The following is a 20,520-nucleotide window of genomic DNA, read 5'->3' as shown; positions in this document are numbered from 1 at the left end:
GCGGTCTGGAGGTGATGTGTTTGTTGTATACGCCTCTTATGGCGGGATGTCGTAAACATGAAAAGTTTCCGAAAACTTTTATATTACTTTTAAATGAACGAAAAGTGTCACCAATTAACTAAAACTTGACAAAAATTATATTTACAACTTGAAATACAACAGTTGAGTGAAAGTTCACCGGTCAGGATGTCGGTTAATTCAAAGTGGCGGTTACCTGACGTTTTTTGTGTTGTGTGTTGAATGGATGACGGAATTACGTTTAATTCGCAGCGCGGGAATGGGTGAATAAGTGATTCGTGTCTTAGGACTATCGAGATGCCGTTCGTGCAGCGCGTGGTCGAGCCGAAGTTTCTCTCGCGGACCAGTTTGCGTGATGAAGATGGAAGGCCGAAGGTCACGGACGAAGAACTCCAGGCGGTTACGAACTGCACCCTGAGCAACGCGCTTCGACAGCTCGCGTCACTAGTGCTTTTGGCGGAGGACATCTTTAGCGATCTCACTTCTCAACTTCAAGAAATAACAGAACGCTCAAAAGTTGCTCGGGCGAAAATCGAAAAAATCAACGAAAGTGTAGAGAAGTATGATCCGAAGAAGGTACCAGTCCGTAAGTAAAGCTTTATTTCTTTAATAGCCATACATGCTTACGGTATCGTTAAAGTGGCAATGGAATTTACAAACATTTACGTTGTGAACTGGCGTTGGGCGTTGGGCCCTTTAAAACGTACGGTTTACCTACTCATTAGCATAACACATTAGCTGACCTTGTCTTCTCTTTCACGTTGGTCAAACTTTTTCTTTTTACTATTTTTTTCTCCGATGAATTTGAACCTTTTTGTTAGTTTACTATATATTTTTAAAATTGTCTTATTGACTCTTTTACCGATTTTTTTAATTTCTGTCTAATCATAAACATTGGCTGACAATAACAACTGAAAACTGTATACTATTACTGCCATACTATTAACAACAACCTGTAATTGACCAGGTGAATTTATCTGTTTAACAATAGATTTTTCTAGATCGTATATTTAGTTGAATTGTGTATGACTTCATACGATAACCTAAACATACATGCCTAATTATTTGTTTAATTAGATCAACAACAATGAAAATTAATGTCAATTCAAACAAAATTCTTGAATGAAACGAAACTAGGTGGAAGTCGCAATTAATTTGATACGGTTATCTTAGTTTTGATAACTTCGCCTAAATAATGAACAATGCAGATCACACAAAACTTAATTATTGTAACAACAATCATTCGACGTAATAAAATTTGTTAAGATTTTTTAGTTTTTTTAAGTAAATCGTCTAGCCTTTGCTAGAGATCTTCAGCCCACTATGTACGTCGCGTCCTCATTGAGGGACTCGGCTCCGAGTTTAGTAGGTAAGCTTCCTAGAGATGCAGAGAGAATTTAACCAATAATTGAATAATACCACATCCCATAATATATTCAACGTTTAAAAATAGCTTTATCTATAGTCCTATCTATGCAAAAGCTTATAAAAATAGTTGAAACTTTACTCCTCACACAGGTAGGCCTCCTCCTATAGCAGATTAGTATTGCCGCCTTTACAATGTCAACTTTAATAAACAAATAAAGCTACTTTTTACCACAATCTAGTCTCAGATCAACATTACCTTTTTAATTATTGGTCTTTAAATACCTACCAAAGAGCATTAGAGACTATATTTATAAAATAGTTAAAAATAAGAGAAAAAATGCTTTTATACCTTGTAGTGCGTGTGCATACTAACTGTGAAATCCCTGAGTCAAATTTAAAAACACAAAAATTTCCTTTTAGAGTATGTAATGTTGCATATACGAAGAAGATAAAATTGTGGTATCAGTAATATGGATGCGTTATCTGAGTTGATCCGATAGATAGACAAAACTTACAAAATCAAATGAAATGAATAATTTAAGATGAAGACAGACTCTACGATTATGTGTTTCGTTGTTTTTCACTATGTATTATCTAATCTCAATCAATCTAAGACGAGAAATCGATAACTGGCTTTTAGATGTCGATTTTTACTTGTTTGTTTATCGATTATTTCTCACACGTCTCGGGATGTCACCCGAGTACTGGTCATCAAGTCGATATGTTTACTGTTGAACATGAACCGCAATGTGCCTTAAGCGCGCTATTATATTAATCTCGGTATAAAGCGGCGTCGAGGCTGGCTCATTGAATTAAACTCATTACATCCTCCTTGAATGTGCCGCCTTCACAAAAACATTCCCGGCTGATGCATTACAGAGCGTTATCTAAAAACCTGTTTGGGCGTTCGGTCGGACCCGCAATGGGAAAAAACATCCAGATTCCAATGCGGACCATAAAAACGTCTCGGCCCGAGATAATTTCAAGCGCGACCGTGTCTCAAGCGCTCCAAACACCAAGTCCCATCCGCCCGACTTAGGGTTACCAACCCGAGCAAATACTAAGAGATATTGTGTTGGCAGCCCTATAAAACTCTTTGATAATTCGGTTTCTGACACAAATTTTGTCAAACTTAAAATGTAAGTCCGAACATGGAGACAGGTCTATTAGTTTTATATAGATGTGTCAATTGCCAGTGTTCCGGTAAAGTCATTATGGTTTCAAATGTAAGAACTTAAGAAAAATTGTTAGATAAAACTTAGAAGTTCCAAGTCCTTGCACCTTTTAAGAAGGTTGGCAAAACAATGTTCGTCTTTCAATATGGAGCTTTCCAATTTGATAATTTACTTACATACTTAATCTTAAATTAAAGTACATGTTTTTTTATGAAACACGTTTACTGTTGTAAAGTTTTATAAATATAAAAGTTCCACATTTTTTTTTAAATAGTTTTGACAACCCTGAAATAATGTTTAAATACCTAAAACCCAAGATTACGAAACTAATCTTTTACTTTAAACTGTTCATTTAGTATTGTACGTTAAAATTAAAGATCGTCGTGTCCGCAACCTTAACTTTATTGATAACATTGTTTATTACTTACGATTATTATAAAAGTTATGATGTAATCAAAGACCTAATAAGGGATAATTGCTTCAAAACAAGGACATAGTTGCCGTACTCATTTTAATATCAGAAGGAGCGAACAATAGTAATATAATTGATATTCTTTTGCCGTGGGTTTCCACTGACGAAACATGTATACCAGGTTCTAATAGAAACCTTTAATGTTACGGGTGACGAGACTTATATAAACTGCACTTACAAAATCTTCAAAATTCAAAATATTTCTCCATTTCCTCTGATGTTGCGGACGTCGATGATCACCTCAGCGTTCCCTCCGCTCATTTACCCTCTTCTTTGTAAAAAAAAAACTTCTCTCACAAAACTATGTACCAAGGTATCTTTTATATCACTTCTCTTTATCTCATAATTTTAGCTAAACAACTAAAAACGTCAAATATCGTAATGGCCTCTAGGTATGGAGTATGCGTTTACTTAACTTCGGCTGTACAGAAAGGTAGGAATTAATTACAGTTAGTGCAGATATTAATGTTCGAAAAATTTACTCTGATATCGTACTTCGTATGAAAATTAAAAACTATCAAAGCGCCCAACTCCACTAGTTCGTTCAATCAGTAACTATATTCAGAAAATCAGTAACAATTCTACGATACACGACATATGATATACGAGTACATAATAAAATGGTCTCTCACTGAACGTGAGAAAATGCAGTCGATTTGTTTTTTAGTTTACATTGGTAGTATATTGTGTCTTAACGAAATCTGAATCGATATAAGGAGATATCAGTTCTCAGTTAGTATGTAGCCGATATAGGCTTGACCCGTGTTATATAATAAACGATATATAAGTTAAATAAAGGCACCGGTTGAATTCTATCAATAAAGCTCGCCGAATCGACTTCGCAATACTCAATTGACCTCAATTATTGTCTCATGGATATACCGATGAATATTGGCGGGAAATTTCCTAAGATGTAATTTGATACTTTTTTTTACTTTTGAAAATGGAATATCTTTTTGCTTCCGTTTATCCTCTTTCAGTTTAAAGAAATTTTATCTAAATTAACTAATTTATAACTATAACTACAGAAAACATCAAAACGAGTCTTAAAAACATTTTCCAATTTGTTTTTTTAAATTACAATTACATCTTTTAATTATTATCTTTATTACTGAACCATTGAGCATTTCTACATTTTCCTTAAAGGCCATATTAGGATGATTACGTTAAAGAAATCTTTCTACCGTTTAAATTTATTGACCACTTAAAAGCACTTTAGATTATCAGTGAATAATAAATTCTAATTAAGCCATTGAAAATTAAGATGCAATGAAGGGATAATAATAATTAACCTGTCTTACACACGTCTTTTATATGACAAGTACAACGAATCCAAAAAAAAATATATTTATAATAGTCTACGTAAATAAAATGGCGTAAATATGCGATAGGTGGTCACTACCAATAAACATAAAAATCATGGTCTTTTGTAAGAATAATGGAGTGAAGGGAGAAAACAATAAAGACATAATCCTTGCATCACCTTACTTATGCGATGAAATACAGAACTAAAATAACTTTTACTCCCATAATTTGTAAGATATTGTAGCAGTTTCGCGACTTACCTTGTCTTGGAGTTTAACTTACTAAATACAAACTAAGTAACATAAATCAATATACCTAGTGGGATAAATGCTTGATGAATGGTACATTATCAACATGTCATTGGCAATAGACAAGAAGTAAGTAGATATCGTTAATCCGATTTGCCGCGTGGCTCGGACAGAACCTGTAGCTCGCAGTGAATTAGTAAGAAGGCAATTTGTACTTGTCTCAGTCGATTACGCAACAATACAGGGTCACTGACCGATTGTAGGCAGCTTATCAGTTTTCTTTGTGGCGAATAAATTGTATCGTGACCTAAGATTTGCGATTTTGTAGTTGCTACTGTATCTCATACCGTGGTATGTTAATTACAATTGCTACTGTGATGTTTGGTTAAGTTTAAAATATATAGGAACGAGCTAAAAACACGCCGAATTAAAGTTTGGCTGGCGGTTGAATTGAGCTATTGCGGTGGCCATCGTAAAATATATTGTATTAAATATGAAAAAATCGAAAGTAAATATAGTGGAGAGAATTTAATAATGTATTTCGCTACCTTATGTATAATCTCCACTCTACTAATACGATGTATCGAAAAACAACAGGGAAAATTTCATTCATTTTACGGCATACAATTTCATTTTTAATAAAATAAACTGTTCCCAGAAACGAAAAGAGTGACATTGGACAATATCTGAGTAAGCCACAGCACAGTTATTTTTTAAGCGTTTAATGGCTCTACAAAGCACGGCCTTGGAAATGGGTCTATGTAGCGAGAGGACGAGTCGCTTCGAAAATTTATTACGATATTAAAATAGTTTCGGCGACCACACTTCGAATATTCCTGATGAGGAAATATAATAAACCTATCTCTGGTTATACTTTGTTTCTTTTTATATTTTATTTGGCTTAGACAAACAATAAAGTCTCGTTTCGCCAAAAAAATAAAATAAAAACTCAAACAAAAGGATAATCTATAATTCTATGTTTTACCTGTCTTTCAAATTCATTGGTACAAGAAGTCACTAAAATAAACTTAAAATACAATAAACACATGAAGCACAATAAACGGGTGCTTTTAAATAAACGTAGTTTGCAAATAATAAAGTATGCATGATTCCTTCCGACTTAGATTTCCCATAGCCGATGTACCGGCGGGCTAGTCAAGGTCCGTTCAACTTTTAACTGAACTGCCGTCTTGTAAACCTATTATTATTTATGTTTGTAATAACTCTGTAGCGAGACTAACTTACGCTAGAATGGAATACCATTTATTTTAGTCTTACTTTTAAAATTTAACGATAAAGTGTTAACATGATATCAAAAACGGTGGTTGTTTCTTTGGCATGTCTATTTTTAATTAACTTTCTTTGTCCATGATTGCTGGATCTAGTTGTTTTAAGCCTTTGTTGGCCGATTGAGCAGCAAGGTTTAAAAATAAATCGCTAAAGTTAATAGATTTAAACACTCACAATATGATTGGGGAAATTGTTGTGTCATTTATGATAGAAAACGAAACATAATTGTCCAAATTTTATTTTTCTAAAATATTTCTTCGCTATGAACTAAAAGAGCGGTATCTCTTAAAGTCTTCAAAAGCAGTAAGTCTCAAACTGTATTTATAATACAATAAATTATATTAAAGCGCTTTAATAATAATAGAGGATATGACTTTACCGGACATAAATCACTGCTCTTGTTTATATGGGGGAGAAAATTATAGGGCATGTTTCCGTAGCCCGCATCTTCCAGATATATCTAAGATACGCTGCGATAGGAGTACAGAAGTCTGGTATAAACTATTAGGTTTATTACTTACTAGGGATTTATTTGTGTTGCTTTAAATTTTAATATTGATTTGATGCATTTATTATTGATTTTTCTAACCGAAAAAAAATATTGCAAAGGCTTAGTAATACGTTACTGTAAAAAATTCTACATAGCAAAATGTTTCTGTAAAAAAATAATTCGATAGTTACGTTTTTTTTTTTTTGTTATCTAATATATAAAATTCTCGTGTCACAGTTTTCGTTCCCGTACTCCTCCGAAACGGCTTGACCGATTCTCATGAAATTTTGTGAGCATATTCAGTAGGTCTGAGAATTGGCCAACATCTATTTTTCATTATTTTTTTTAACTGCGCGCGGACGGAGTCGCGGGCGACAGCTAGTATCAATATATTTTTTTCACATTTGGTGTTTCGTTAACACCCTTGAGGTATTCTTTTTATTAATTCAATAAATAAAAATTACGTAATATTATTTTGGGATTATAAATCTAATTAACAGGCGATAAATAAGCAATTCTTGTCGTTCACATACTGGAAATATTTATTTAATACTGGCAGTCATCCATTAAGCAACACATTCGATTTATAGCTTCAGTCCTATAAACAGAGTAAAGACGCTTTATTAACTGATGATAGAAGTATGACAGTTTTTTTTCAAACTTCTGCTTTTAATGAAATATTCAATCACTGTACATTTTATTTAAAAAAAAAAACAAACATGAGAGGTGTCAAGGGACACCCGGATGGAACGAAGTTCCTTTCAATTAATTAGTGAAGGAACCAATGTTTATTCTATGAATAAAAAACTTAAGTCTTCACAAGAAGTACATTTTACTTCTATGAATTTTCGTTATATATTGTCACGTCGTTGCCATGGTGAAGTAGCGCTCATTCGTCGTTAACATACTTACTATAGCAAAGTGTCGTGACAACTTTTCGTAAGAATTTTTTCCGTCTAGCCCCCTTTCACAACGCGCGATAAGGAACTTCGTTCCAATAATTACGAATGTATTTTTGTGTAACCATAAACAAACATTAATTCGGTTATTTTAAATAGATGAAAATGTATATAAAAAATATACTGTATGTATATAACACTATAGCAATATATCTTGTTTATAATCATACCTTATTAGCGTAACTGTTACATTGTTATGGATTCAATCATTGCAAGTTGGGTTATATTGGATTACAATGAGTGGGTGATAATAGCCGTGAGACAGTGTTACAATATACATCGCATGTTTTGTTAGTTTGTCTTTTCTGTTACTTAAAGAAGATAACTAAAGCAAAAAGAGTACATATATTTATCCACATGTGTACATTGAAACTCGTAACACGATACGACTACCGAAACAGCTGTAGTTGCAAATTATACCATGTGTCATCTTCGTAATATCGAAGTAACATGAAGTGACAGATTGCTATTAGAATAGACAGGTAATACGGTGCTTGATGACGTTGAAAAATAGTCTTATTTTGCCGCGTGGTTAATTCTAAATCCGTTATTATGAGACAGGTAATTATCGACTCGAATTACCCAGCTACTCGGTGAATAACTGGGCCATCAGTAAGTAACTGCACTCGACTTTCACTGGCCGTGGCTCATCATAACAACGACTTTGGCGGTTACAATCCCTTATGGTTCTAGGCTGGACAAGTTAAGTATTTTATTTATCTTCTTTCTAGCTATTACAATTCAAATTCAGACATCTATATTAAATGTTTTACAATATACAACATAATATGTAATAACTAATCCAAAACTGTATTGAAATATAAATAGGCAACTTTAGTACGAATAATTCTGTACGTATTATTTTATAGTATTGGGTATCGTTTAGTTTGTTTCCATTACCGATCTATAGAGGCGGTGAAGGGTGAAGCACTAATAGGTAATGTACAATGTTATTAATCAGAGCAAGTCATACATATACGTATATCTAATGCCGCAGAAGTCGGTGTCACCTTTCGTCCCCAATACCGCCTTTCCTCGCCTCGGTGTAGTTTTGCAAGCTATTGAATGACCGCAGTCAATCCGTATTAAGCAAGTCTACGTCAGGTAATTCGAGATAGCTGCCTTAAATCTAACAGCTACGTACAAACGTATAACGCAACTGAAAATAACTAAAATTATACCCTATTTTAGAAAGTGACAGTAATATGCAGCATGAATGGAGATTGATTGAAGTTATTTACTTGGCATATATTATTTAAGTTTGGAGCCGATCAGATCGTAATCTTGGATATAGCACCGTTTGCCATTGACGCATCTTCATCACAATTTTTAAACATAAATTACGCTGTCGGTATTTTAGAAGTTTAGATTGCGTTAGAGTTTCATCAGTGCACTCTACAAATAGAATAAGAGACAAAAACCGCACTTGAGATAGTCACCCTCTCGACTTATTGTGGGAACATTCAGACAATGCATTAGAGTTATTTTTTGCCCGAACATATTCTGAGAACAAAATAGTTCAGGTAGTCAGCAGTCAGTAGTAACAATATTAACAAATTGCGGTATGAAATTGGTGATAGAATTTATTATACGATTAAAAGTGACAAAGCTATAAAATTAGCAATAAAAAAGCTCACTTTTGCTTTTAAAGTTCCAAATTTTTTTTATCCTCAAAACCATTTTCATTAAAATATAATTAAAACACAAGCTTGAATTATGACAGTATCATGTTAAAAGAGTATTATATATGATTTAATAAGGGCTTCGGAACTAAATCACGAAGTCAGGCACGACTTATGGAGGAGAAACTGAAATTGATACGGGCAATGTATGATCTTATGTCTGGGCACGGATTACTTTCTTAGAATACCATACAGAGCGCATTGAGGACTCATAATTTATGTTATACAGAAATAACATTTAGTTCAGATTACGAAATTAAGTCGTGTTTCTACCAAAAGTAAAAATTTGGTATAATATTTTACTTAATTTTTTTAACATTATTTTCTTTAATGTTAAAAAGTTTCATAATGATTCTCTTATCAGGTAATACTACAAAGTGACTCGACATTAATCTTCGCATTCTGTGAGATAATCTAAAACGTTATAAAATAAACTAAGAATGATTATAAGAATTTGGTACAATAAAATAGTATTGTACAGAGAAATCAGTCCGTGTTCTATTTGACGTGCGTAGATCGTTATCAAACAAGTGGTTATTATAAGGAAAGAACACGGTTCGCTTATCGCAAGTGCGCAATACCGTGTAACTATAACGCTACTTTTAAATAAACCAAGATTTCTTTTACCTGCCTCTTAATACATTCGTAAATAATTAATTCATGTCTGCTATTTATAGAATACTATTTTCTAATATGTATCAGAGGAAAATATGTATATTGATTTTATAACTTACCATACTAAGGATTCGAATAGGGCTAAATAATAAAATTAAAGGTTAGTCGTCGTATTTGGACGTTGACCGTGATATAGGAACATTGTTCGCGATTGTAAATTCCTTTGAGATGATCGCTGCATCGCCGGTGGTCCGTGATGAATAGATAAAGGCGATGCTTTGGTGCACCGCATCTAGACTAACTCACGTCTGGAGTTGAACGTGTAAATGGCACAACGGAAATAGACATTCAATGCGATCCAACGCTTGAACATAACTTTGTTTAACAAATGCCAAATAAATACTCAATAGATGGTATTTGAGGTCATTGAATTGAAGTCCTTCATGAATTAACTAATCTATCTTATAGACCTTATAGACTGAAGATATAATCAAATAATATACCTACTACATAGGCAATCACTAAGTCTGGAAAAGTATTGAATCTTAAGTGATTTAATTTTGGCCTTCACTTAAACTGGTGAAAATCTATAGTTAAATTAGAAATAAGAGCGATTTTTGTTCACCACAGTTCAATACTTTTTTAGCGCCTAGAAGCTTTCTAGCCTGCAAAAGTTGTACTTCGTATAAACAAACTAGACACATTCCTTGAATTCGGACAAGTTTGTGCGGCGACTTTGGTTCGGTAGACGTGTATATATAATTAGCGTGGGCTGGTAAAGGTCATTGTCACAGCTTCACTGCATAGAAAGGATTCACATCTTTAAATAGACGTATACATCCATTGTTCTAAGCCTTTCATTAACATCGAGTCTGTCACTTGCCCACTTTTGTTATGGCAGAGATGTTATTATTCAAGTAGATACTTTAGAGGCCAATATGTAGCAACTATCTTAGAGCTGAGAAATAAATAATAGCTAAAGAATGTTGTGACTAGAATTATTGAGTATGTTATACGTACGCTGTTTGCACGTTTTGATATACAAAGAACATTTTAATGAAAGAATATTTTATGGATGGTGTTATGCGTTACAGAAGTTAATAAATCAAAGTTAAGATCTCAATTTCTTAATTTCACATTTAATAATCTTAATTTACAAATCAATATAACTGTTTAAATTAACTAAGTTGCATAACATTGACAATATCAAAACATGAACTTGAAATGCCTACGAGGCTTATGCGTAGGAGGTCTCACTCTTGAATACATAACTTACGTATCGCTTAATTTAATGTAAATTGAGTGAGTTACTTTGAACTTGACTTATAGAATATTTATCTTAATAACTTTATTTCATCATGATCAATTTATATTTAAGTTAAGCAAGTTAAGCAAACCACTAAATTTAATAAAGCAATAATGTCTAAAAATATATTTTCTTTCTTTTCACCAACTTTTGTCCATATGCGTAATTGACTAATACTTTTTTAAGAACTTAACAACAGTGGGTTAATGAAAATAATCGGTAGATATCACGGGGTGTAAGTAATTGCGCGCATTGGGGTTGATGACGTAATAAGTTAGACGAATCGCGGCAGTACACTAGCCCACCCCTCTGTTATACCCACATGGCGCAATTGTCAATTTACTGCTTCTTGTGCGAATTTAACGTTAGATTATGCAATAGATGACGTAATAAGTTCATGCTTAAATTAGGATATATTCGACTGAATGAAACAAAATGTCACTGAGCAAAATTATTAATTACGAACCATTACAAATATAACATTTTATAAAAGTATATGTAATCTGTAGTAAAAAATCTGATCAGATTCTAGATTCCTAATCAATTTTATTAGGTGTCCAAGTTTTTCACCTCATATATTTAAAAAAAGAATATCGATGACTTGCAATACGACGTCTGATTAAATGACAAAAAAATAAATTACTTTATTTTATTGAAATCTCAAAATGTCTATTGTATTTTTTTTTCATGAGAATACTGCTGTCGAATCGAAATATCGTAGACTAGACTGCTGTAGAAATATACTGTTTTATAATCCCGAAACTTTTGTACATGTCTTTAAAAAAGATAAAGATAATAACTTGTTTAAGTACAAGTCTTACAGCAGTGGAATTTCACAGTAGCTCATAGAACACATCATGTGGTTACTAGAGTTTAATAATAAATAAAATTTTAATGGATCAAATGATCCAGTGTGAATTACGGAGGAATATTTATCCCTCCGCAATTCACACTAATTATACATTGTAGTCTGCTACTAAAGTGTATACGTGCAGAATGTATATTTCCATCGATAGCAATTCAGTGACCGCTAACTTAAGGTAATTTGAGAGTACCTAGCGTATGCAATTATGTAAAGGATGTTAGAAATCTAGCGGCCCTAATAGGCTCCATTACCTCCTTATCCCGTTAATTAACGGACGAAATTTTCGACAAAAATTATTATTAAGTATACACATTTCGTAAATTTAGGCAATCTTACTGATTACATTATTATTTATATTATCATGTTTGTTATATAATAAGAAATGTAAGGGTAATCTAAAGACCCGAACAAAATAAAAATAGTATGACAATTTACTTAGTTATTTTTATTATTAACCAAACGCAAAAAATATTCAGTTTTGTTGCTATTTTTGTGAATCTTCTATTTTAAATTAACAAAAGTTTTTAATAACAATGTCACGTTAATATCAAAGTGCTAGAATAATGTATTTGATAAAATGCCAACTTGACTCTATTACTGTATTATTAACAAAGTAAAGAGTATAATGTCTAGTACAAAGTACATTTGCATTATCATATAAGTAAATTTACATTGACAGCAGATTTATTTCAAGACGATTTATTTTTTAATTAAATTGGCACTTGAAAGTCACAACTCACAACTAGTTAGTATACAAAGGCATATAGGATAAATAATTAATTTTGTAACAAGGTACTGCATTAATTTGAATACTCGCGTAAAAATCGATGGGATGTTTTAAAAGTTTCACATTGAGGACGCGAACAAGTTAATATTACCCCGAAGCCAAATAAAAAGTGGGGTGAGGCGACAGCTGATCGGAAGTAGCGCCCTTTGTTCGTCCACCGCACTGTCGCTTCAGGAAGGAAGGAAGAGGGGAGATTATTGGAACCCAACCCGCTTACTGTAAATACATCAAGCGACTACTTAGAATTATAATCACCTCAGTGTACACTTACTTTCTTAAGTACTTCGATAAGTAATTTTGAATTTACATTATTTTCTTTGAAATATTTTACCTTTATTAGAATCTTTAAGTCGAGTCATTAAATGTGTTCTTAGCGTAGATACAGTATGAGAAATCTACCCTAAGCTACTATTTTAGTGTCATGAAACGAATTTTAATACGGTTAGAATATCGAACATTAAAGGTCATTGACCGAGAAAATAAATAAATATTCCATCAATTTTAACTTTTCAAGTAACTTGTTTAAGTGAATTGGACAATTGCATCATGAAATCACAATTCAACTGTTCAAAAGAACTTAACGTACAGACTTCGCAAAAAGCTATTCAATGTAAAACAGTTTTATGGACTTGCGATATCCAATATACATAACCATATGTTGTCCTGATACGTGTTTTATTTTGGAACGTGGTTACGAAATTTTATCGGCGGGACCCCATTGTCCCGTATGAAATATTTTTTATGTCGTATAAAAAGCACGAGTTCCATTATTGAAATACGTTTGCCTGTACAATCGTTCGCAGCGGCGCGCGCGCAACGATTGTTCGAGATACGCGGGTGGTTATTCAGAAATTCAGCTTTTGTTACGCACAATACACGAAGTATGTACCACGTCATATGCCCACCTTGTCGATCTTTTTAAAACTAGAATTAATTATTTCCTGACACACCCGAAGTGTTTCCGCTCACAAGACCATCCTTTTGTAAATCGGTCGTAAAATTTTTATTCAGACAAATTCCATGAGTCTTTCGCAACCTTTGCATATCATAGAATAATAAAACCTTTTGGAAATTTTACTTACAACTATAAAAAGTTACTAAAACGATACAATAAGGATTCCACAGAAAGCCGTTTTTACGTTTATAGCCATTTAAACGTGAGATGTAAAGGTAAAGTTAGTATGAAGACATGGGCGTCATAGTATGGAACTTACTTGAGTTTCATACCCCTCGAAAGAATTAATAATATGAACTTTTTATATATATAACGCCTAAAGGATGTTACTGATTGCGTTACATAAAACTGTTTTTTACTTTTATCATAAAAGATCTACAGCGTCAGTTATAGATTAATTTATTTAAAAGTAGATAGCAATAAAACACGAGTCATTTCACTAGTTTCAAAGCACTTGGAGTGCCTTCCGTATAAGTTTGTGGTCGAGATGCAATAAACTATTTGCGGAAGCCGCAGAAATGTACTCTTAGTTCTGTCGTGCGCGAGCGGCGCCTCCGTATACACTCTCTACGATCAATAAACATAGTGTTTAACATATGTTTATTTAGTAATAAAAGTGGCTGATATAATTCCGTGTAATATTAATTAAAGTTATTCTGTCTCTTCTAGCCTAAGTAATTTTAAAGGGGGTGAAAAATAATGTAGGATAAAATAAACCGAGAAAAAATCCACAGTTTTTTCTCCAATGTACACAGCAATAAACTAAACAAATGACATTTGTAAAGTAAATAAAAAAATTAAACATGTGTAATAAATCAGATGGAAGCAATCTGTCTAATGAAGCGCACCGGATGAGTGACGTAGACGACACGGGAACGCGATTCTATTACGTTCGACTTAAGGATATCGGACTTACACATGTGGACTTATACTCGTATGAGTGATTTATAAGAATAAAAAGATCAACATTAATAACACTTGTGGTATCAAATCACGATACTTTTTTGCTTTAATTATCCGTCCGACTTTTATGAAGTCTCAAGAACGTTTTCAATAACGTTTACTAAAAAGAGACATGTAAGCAAATTCAACTATAATTTGAATGGCATTACCTTAGAAAATGTTAATCATATTAGAGACCTGGGGGTTACCTTAGATAGTAAATTACACCTTGATCTGCACATTGACAACATTATAAACAAATCATTTAAAATGTACGGTTTTATCATGCGCGCGAGTTCAGAGTTTAAACGTCCATCTACTTACCTTTATTTATATAAAACCCTAGTTCGCTCACAACTTGAATATGCTGTGCCCATCTGGAACCCATATTATAATAAATATATCGAATCATTAGAAACGGTACAAAAAAAATATCTTCGTTGTCTAAACTATAAATGCTTCCATACATACTTACCTTATCAAGGCCTACTAGAAAAATTCAAATTACTACGTCTCGAATCTAGACGTGCTCAACATGAAGCGGTGCTGCTACACGATCTATGTCACAATAGATACGATTGTAGTTGTTTGATTAAAAGACTCTGTTACAAAGTGCCTACAAGGGCACATCCCAGAAAGGTATGTAAAGTATTTGCACTAACTCGGTGTCGTACAAATTCTGGCAAGAGATCACCACTTAACAGAATTGTAGACACATATAACTCCAATTTTAATAATATAGATATAATGCATGTTAATAAAAATAACTTTAAAAAAGAAATTGTAAAATCGTTGTCTAACTATTAATTATACGTCTAACTATAAATTATATTATACAAAAACTATTAACAAACTAGAATACTACTACTCGAATGTTTTAGCTAAACCTAATTTTAAGAGCAATATGTGGTGAACATTGTGGATGGCACATTTACTTAAGACTCTCCTTTGTGTATTTTATATTGTTTATTTTCTACTTTTTTGTGCTATTGTTAGTTTACCTCAATAAATGAAAAAAAAAAAAAAAAAAAAAGAAATAAAAATGTCTATTGCCGGAAGTCGTAATTTGCGTCATTATTTTTTACGTAAAATTAATGGGGGATGCCTTCCGTTTTTAGTTTTAATGGTACTTGAAAAGTTCTTAGAAAGAGTTTATAATGATATTTCAAATGAGATTATGAAGTTAGTCACAAATACGTTTACATTTATCATCACTCATTTTTGTTTCTAAAAATCGTTTGTGCCAAGTCGCCTAAAAAGACGCAAACGCATTATCCATTATGCACTACAATAGCAAAACATGCAATACCTAGTTATGATTTTTTTTTAATTAAAAAAGCATGATTCGAGCACGTCACTTAATATCACTGGACATAAATACATACAAGTGCAGTCAACGACCTCGTAAACTTGTAGCGATTTTGATGGAGCGTTTCGGTTATCCAGAAACTTTCATATTCTGCATAGCGATAAAACTCATTAGCGATACCGGGAGAGGCGAGTCGGCGGCGGTCAAACCTGCTTCCTCGTCAGTCCACCACAAGTTCACGCATATCGTAATATCCCGCTGTCGTAAACACGCCACGGAAACAGGTTAAAAATTACTCACTTAACAGCTTTTACGATAACTAGTTCACGAAAAACATGCATTTTAATATTTTTTTCTTACTAAAGCGATACGTGCTATGCTCTTACCGTTAAAGTATTTAGTAATATTATTTGGTATTTTATCAGCATTGTTAAATACGAACACTTTATGAACTAACAAAACGAAATTCTTCGTCGCCAGTATTAGATCTGTGTGGATCAAAACACGGTTTGACATTGACTGGCTTTATTTACATACCGCGATTTAAAACCAAACTATATTTTTCCTTTACGGGTAGGTACATAATATTAAATAGTTTCGATTGTTTTTGAAAATTCGATATTCGATGTTTTGAAAGTTCCCCGCCTCCTATGTTCTCAGTTAAGAGTACATGAAACTTAATTCATTTCGTAAATTAAATTGGTTGGTGAGATATAAATCTCATCTAAAGCACGACTGTTTAATCGACTGACAGCGGCAGCGGCGATGCTACGTGAAGTACGAAACATTGTTCATTTCGCAGCACGTCTTCTGAAGGCGAAACAATTGAATTGAAAATTTTCTATTAACTTCATTACAGAGCATGACTCACCGTCTCTGGATCGTGATCGATAGAAATCATTCTAGACTTTATGCAAGATGTTTCGTACATTCTATTATTTCAACATAATTATAATGTCAGTGGACGACGCAATAGTTATTTAAGTACAGAGCTAATTCCACATATTTTAAAGTTAGATTTCCACATTAAAAGGATAAATAATTGAAAGAATAGTAACAACAAGAGACATGAAATTGTTTTAACTTATTTCTCGTATTATCATGGAATCTCTATATTTTACCCACATGCGTGTTTCCCTGTAGAGATGAGTCAGCTCGGTATAAACGCAAAGTTCGTTTACGAATTGTAGATAAATGCATAGTTTCAATAAGTGCTTTAGCGTAATGGACGCCGTAGTACCAAATCACGCGTGTTCTATTAAACATTTACACTCGAGTGCTGAATAAATGCAGACGTACAAAGTTATTTGAAATGGGTACATTAAAAGTTAAACTAATAAAATTAATAGACTAAAATACCTTCCAACACAATCAAGTAGTGAGAAGATTTGTAATTTTGGAACATTCACTAGTGTCCGTGAAAAATGAGAGTTACTGGTGCAGGACCGTGACAAATGGCAATCGTAATTTCTCTTTATCATGTCCCCTTTAGTCCCTTTCGATCACCGATGCTCTGATAGATCCGTTTAATTCATGATAAGATCAGTTACTAAAACTCGTAAAAATAATATTTTCCATAAATTTTATTATCTTTATCTTTCATATTTTTTCCGTTTAAGCTGCCTGCTGATAATAATCTTAAAATGAAATGCTGTAACAATTAACTTTATAACGTCATTTTAATGTTAATTTGCTGTTTAATTCCAGCCATTACGAATTATTGTCAGACTTAATAAAACTCGCTTTCTTTACGTTGTCATAAAAATGTACAAAACGAATTGAAATTTCATCATGCTACAAAGTATATGGGTTGTAAAATGCTGCCTCAATTTTTGTCCATATTTGAGTCGGTCGTGCTGTAAAAATCCCGAAGCGGCATTTTAAACAACGTTTAAAAAGATAAGCGCGTTCAACGTTTGCACGCTATAAAATGACAGACTAAAATTTAACACACCATTACACAATGTTCTTTTAGTATGATATGCTACTATTGTCGTTGCTATGGTAACTATGGTAAACAAGTATATTTCTAACGCTTATACTAACTAGATAAGCTAATCATTATTGCATTTTACTTCCACAAATACGTGCTCATGGAATAATAAATTCGTAGAAAAACATAATATGTTGGCTTTATCAATAAATCATAGCTTTCCCATCTTTAAGTTCAAATTCTGGTGATTTAAATTGAACGCAGTGGCGTGTTGCGGTGAACGAACCTTAGCAGAGCGTACCTTGCTTTCTGGTTTCGGCAGACGATTTCATACTCGACTGCATATTGACCGTTTATGGGCGTGAAACTTCGCCCGGTCCATTCACTAAAAACTATCGTCTCTCGAATTCTCAAGCTATAAACAAGACGATTCTTCGAACGTTATTGTTGCAGACGAATGCTTATTGCATAACACATATATTTAGCTGTATTACTGCCGATTGTGGCTGGATTCTTTCCAATGCGAAATATTTGTGCTTATAAATGTACATTTTAACATATTAGGGACTTAGAAAACAATCAAAACTTCAATTAATTTATTTTTATACCCAAACGCATTCGTTGTCTAAAATATCGATGTTCGTTTAGATAAATAGTAATAATATCTTATCATCGAAGCATTCACATACGATAAACACTTTAAAACGCCGGTGTTAATCCTTGTTACTGCTAGCAGCTGCTATTCTAACAATCAGTGCAGCTTACCGAATTATTAAAAGCTGTAAAACGAGTTCTGGTTGAAGGGTGAGCCACCCCATTGTGGGTATACGTGTCTAAAAACTTGCATGATCCTTTTATTATTCGAAGCAGGCGAGCTATACTCGCTCCATCGATTTTTATCTGTGCATTTTTAAAAAGATTACGCTATAGTACGTCTATAAATAACATGATTAGATAAATGCACGGCAGTATTGGGTGTAGCTTAAATAGGTGTAATTGTTTTTGAAGTCTGTCTCTTCACAATTTTTAAATTTGAAACAAGTAAATGCATGCGTTTATGGGAATACATGTGTTAGTAATTTAGATTAACATGCACTTTAATTCTTTATTCTGTCTGCATAATCCACGTAACGGTACCATATATTTTTCTTTTATAATGTTGTGTGTTGCAATGTTTTACGCTAAGCCCACTAAGCACAGCCGACCGTTAGTCGCCCACCTGCGGTAACACGTCGCCCACTGAACCGAGAGCGACATACGACAGGCACGTGCATCGATGCTAACCTAACATTCTTATTGCTTAGCAAACCAATTAGACCAAGAATCACAGGAGCCCATTTGTTTGGGATTTTATACTTATTTCAGCGTGTTAGAGGATAATAGTTTAGAGTGTGGTAAAATATGAAATAAAATAGATACTGTACAACGCTTAAGTTATCTCCAATCAGACACAAACAAAATAATTACTGGCCATTTGAGATTGATGGATGTAGGTAAACTAAAAAATTAAATTCGTTTTTCCTTTGTGAAAGAAGTAATTTTGGGTGGATAACGATCAAATTAAAGATGTATCTCATGTTCCATATTTAAAAACTTGACATACTTAATCAACTCAAACCGATAGCAACTGAATAAATAAACTGATGATTAATTTTCTTATTAGATTGATTAGTTCAAAAGGAAAAGATGTTTTAAGTCAAATAGTTATCTAGACAGGAAGAGAAATTAACCGCTATCATCCAAATTAAAGGTAATAACGTAGTCAACGTGTACTTTCTACACGAAACTTAAATATGTAAACACGTGTAAATCAAACATTTGTGGAACGCGCCAGCACCAATGCAACGCAATGCGTCGATTTATTATCGTAATTCAAACAGCATGGGAAATAAACAGGGTAGCCATGTGTACGAGCTTTCTTAGATTCCTTACAACACTGGTTACAATCACCGTCCGTCACTTTGATCCAAATAACCTCTGGCATAATTGGGTTAAAACTACTAAAGCTTTGTTAGTGGTAAAGCCAAGAGTTTACAGCTAGTTAAGAATAAAATGGGTCAAGCAGAGTGGCGCAGTCCATGCATGCATGTCTTAACTTCCGATACAAAACTAAAAAAATATTTGAACAACATTTCACACAAATCGAATATATACAATGTTTCCAATATCTGTCTGTAAAGAAAGTATATTGAAAGTAAGTGTGTACATTACAAGTTCTTATACGCTACTAAAAATTATCCGAGAATTATGTAGAATTTCCCACATTCTCTATACAAATGGCGACCCTATAGATAATTGATATGAAATCGTGACGAGCGATCGCTTTACGACGTAGACACACGATAGCCTGACGCCCAGGTTAGCCACTGGCGCAGCTTGGGTAATAATACCTTATAGCCAGCTAGTCGCCTTCGACACAGTTCTCAGAGACATATCACTATCACGCCTGTCTTTGCAGAATTAATTACATTGATCTGACGGAAGCAGTAACAAGATAACAATTATCACGTCTACTATAGCAATACGCCGCTGTAGCCAATACGTAGGTACTAGTTTTACAGAAGTATCATATTGTAAGGTATCTCCGGAATAGGTGAACGGATCTTGATAAATTTTGATATAGATGTAGAACATAGTCTGGAAGAACACAAAGCTACTTAATAAGTTTTTTATTAATTCCGCGCCGAAGGAGTCGCGGGCCTCAGTTAGTATTATATAATTATATAATCATTGTTACCTTGGAACCAATTCATACGAGACTTGATAATGTAAAGGGATTTTATTGGACAGTGCACAACAAT

The 20,520-nt window shown here is 33.4% G+C and overlaps 1 protein-coding gene across 1 annotated transcript in view; it reads left to right on the top strand.

Annotated features, from left to right (window-relative positions):
* Positions 1-20,520, top strand: part of LOC106720336 — an 87,037-nt gene continuing 66,517 nt past the window's right edge. Inside the window, exon 1 of the mRNA XM_014514979.2 lies at positions 1-604. Within this exon, the coding sequence (XP_014370465.2) occupies positions 316-604 (289 nt within the window). The 5' untranslated portion in view covers positions 1-315. The remainder of the gene's footprint in view (positions 605-20,520) is intronic.

This window comes from Papilio machaon, chromosome 8 (assembly GCF_912999745.1).
Source record: "Papilio machaon chromosome 8, ilPapMach1.1, whole genome shotgun sequence".
Classification (NCBI taxonomy): domain Eukaryota; kingdom Metazoa; phylum Arthropoda; class Insecta; order Lepidoptera; family Papilionidae; genus Papilio; species Papilio machaon.
This window is presented reverse-complemented; position numbering and strand designations above follow the sequence as displayed.